General features: G+C 48.0%; 1 protein-coding gene across 1 annotated transcript; it reads left to right on the top strand.

The window, feature by feature from the left end:
- Positions 1-294: 294 nt before the first annotated feature.
- rxfp3.2b (relaxin family peptide receptor 3.2b) lies at positions 295-1,527 on the top strand. The gene has a single exon (XM_042484145.1). The coding sequence runs from the start codon at positions 295-297 to the stop codon at positions 1,525-1,527; it is 1,233 nt and encodes a 410-aa protein (XP_042340079.1).
- The last annotated feature ends 813 nt before the right edge of the window (positions 1,528-2,340 follow it).

Here is a 2,340-nt window from a genome sequence, read left to right as displayed (position 1 = left end):
TTGATGTGGCTGGATCTATCAGAGTGTGAATTTGCTCTGGTCCAATAATCTGGCTGGTGAGGAGATGAGCGTCGACGACGCGACTGAGCTCTGCGCGTTCACGTGGAACCTATAAACGGACGTGGCGCGCGGAGCTGTGAGTAGTCGTGGAGAGAGGAGGAGAGGATAACCGTGGCAGAGGATCTTTAGCGCAGTGGGAGATAACCTGACACAGATACAGCAGGGATGCTCAAAATGCCATCATCACAAACTTTTTTATCTGTCTTTTGTAACACATAGCTGTCCATAACTTTGATGTCTGAGGTGATATGTGAGAGTCCAGCCATGCAGCTGAATAAGACTGGAGTTCAAACACTGGCTCCAGAGCCATGTGAGCAGCAGATACTACAGGAGGACAGCAATGGGAACTGTAGCGACAGTTCCAACAGCAACCTGTCGCTGCACTGCTGGCTGCAGCTCCTCACCAAGGAATCTATCATGGAAATCCAAGGAGACAGCTCCAGTCTGGTGGTGCGTGTGATGATAGCGTGTGTCTACTCCATAGTGTGCGCACTTGGGCTGGTGGGAAACTCACTGGCTCTGTACCTGCTGCACTCACGTTACAGGCAGAAGCAGTCATCCATCAACTGCTTTGTGATGGGACTTGCTATCACAGACCTCCAGTTTGTTCTGACTTTGCCTTTCTGGGCGGTGGACACAGCTCTGGACTTCCGCTGGCCATTTGGTCGCATCATGTGCAAAATAATCAGCTCTGTCACCACCATGAACATGTACGCCAGTGTGTACTTCCTCACAGCTATGAGCGTGGCACGTTATTACTCTATCTGCTCCGCCCTGAAGATGCACAGCCGGCAGGCAGCAGCTACTAGAGCCAAGTGGATGAGCCTGGGCATCTGGGCTGTCTCTCTGCTGGCCACTCTGCCTCATGCCATCTACTCCACCAGCGTCCAGGTGTCGGATGAGGAGCTCTGCCTGGTGCGATTCCCAGACTCCGGCAGCTGGGATCCACAGCTTCTTTTGGGTCTCTACCAGCTGCAAAAGGTCCTGCTTGGCTTCCTTATTCCACTCATCATAATCACTGTCTGTTACCTGCTGCTGATGCGCATCATCCTCAGCCGACGCATCGCAGGCACAGGGGGCCCAGAGGTTGAGCAGGGTCGGCAGAGACGCCGCTCCAAAGTGACCAAATCAATTGTCATCGTTGTTCTGTCCTTCTTTTTGTGCTGGCTTCCCAATCAGGCGCTGACACTGTGGGGAGTGCTCATTAAGTTTGACCTTGTGCCCTTCAGCAAGGCCTTTTACAATGCACAGGCGTACGCCTTTCCCCTTACTGTGTGTTTGGCACACACAAACAGCTGCCTCAACCCAGTGCTCTACTGCCTGATTCGTCGGGAGTTTCGCGCAGGGCTCAAGGAGCTTCTCCTCCACGCCACGCCGTCTTACAGAAGCCTGACTCATCTGCTGCGTCGCAAGGCCAAAGTGGCCGAGGCGCCGCCTGTTCTGGTGCTGGTCCAAATGGATGTCTGATAGAACGACAGACTTACAGAGACAGAGGAGATGACAGAGTAAATGACTGACTCACAAAGTGTAGTACAATTGATTTGGAGTTCTGTACCGTGATGATGCATCCTCCTCAACCCTGTCAACTTATCTTTTTGGGGTTCTGAAAACAACAATCATAATGGACTACCCAGTGGGATGTGCCCCACTTTCACTGCGTATTTCAAGATTCACTCTGCAAATATTTTTACTTCTTAAACAATGACTCTCTCTGTCTTTCTCTCCATGCATTTTGTCTCGCTTTCTCACTCTGCCTCTGACAGGTGATGTGTGCTGCTCTCTGGTAATTTGCCATGTGTGTAGACGTCAATCATAAATGAGATTTAAAGAGTTGCAGCACTCAGGCACCTGTCTTGGATGAGCTCAGCCTCAATTAACATTTACCACCGCATCAACATCACAAGTGGGATCAAAAAATCTTCACTCAGTGCAGGAGAACGTCCTTGATTGATGAGGTATTCACTTAGCAAAAAAAAAGAGTAAATATGTCCAAGATGTTTGTTTTTTTTTAAATTCTTAAGGAAAGATGAATAGAATATGAGTAATGAGAAGGTTTTCCAGTGAGTTGGCCAGTTGCTGTGTTTGTGTTTTTTCTATGGTACAGTTGTGTACATTGTGTCATACAGTAAAAGGTAACTGGAAATGTAACCAAATTATTTAAAAAGTAGACTAATAGTAAACATTAGTATTTGCTGTATCTGAAGCACAACAAAGAAGCAAAGTCATTGAAAAAGATGGTGTATATTTGTTGAAAACTGAAAATATCAAGGTCAAACAGCT

The sequence above is a fragment of the Plectropomus leopardus genome, chromosome 3, assembly GCF_008729295.1.
Source record: "Plectropomus leopardus isolate mb chromosome 3, YSFRI_Pleo_2.0, whole genome shotgun sequence".
Taxonomy (NCBI): domain Eukaryota; kingdom Metazoa; phylum Chordata; class Actinopteri; order Perciformes; family Serranidae; genus Plectropomus; species Plectropomus leopardus.
The sequence above is the reverse complement of the archived record's forward strand: the minus strand, read 5'-3'. Positions and strand labels throughout refer to the sequence as shown.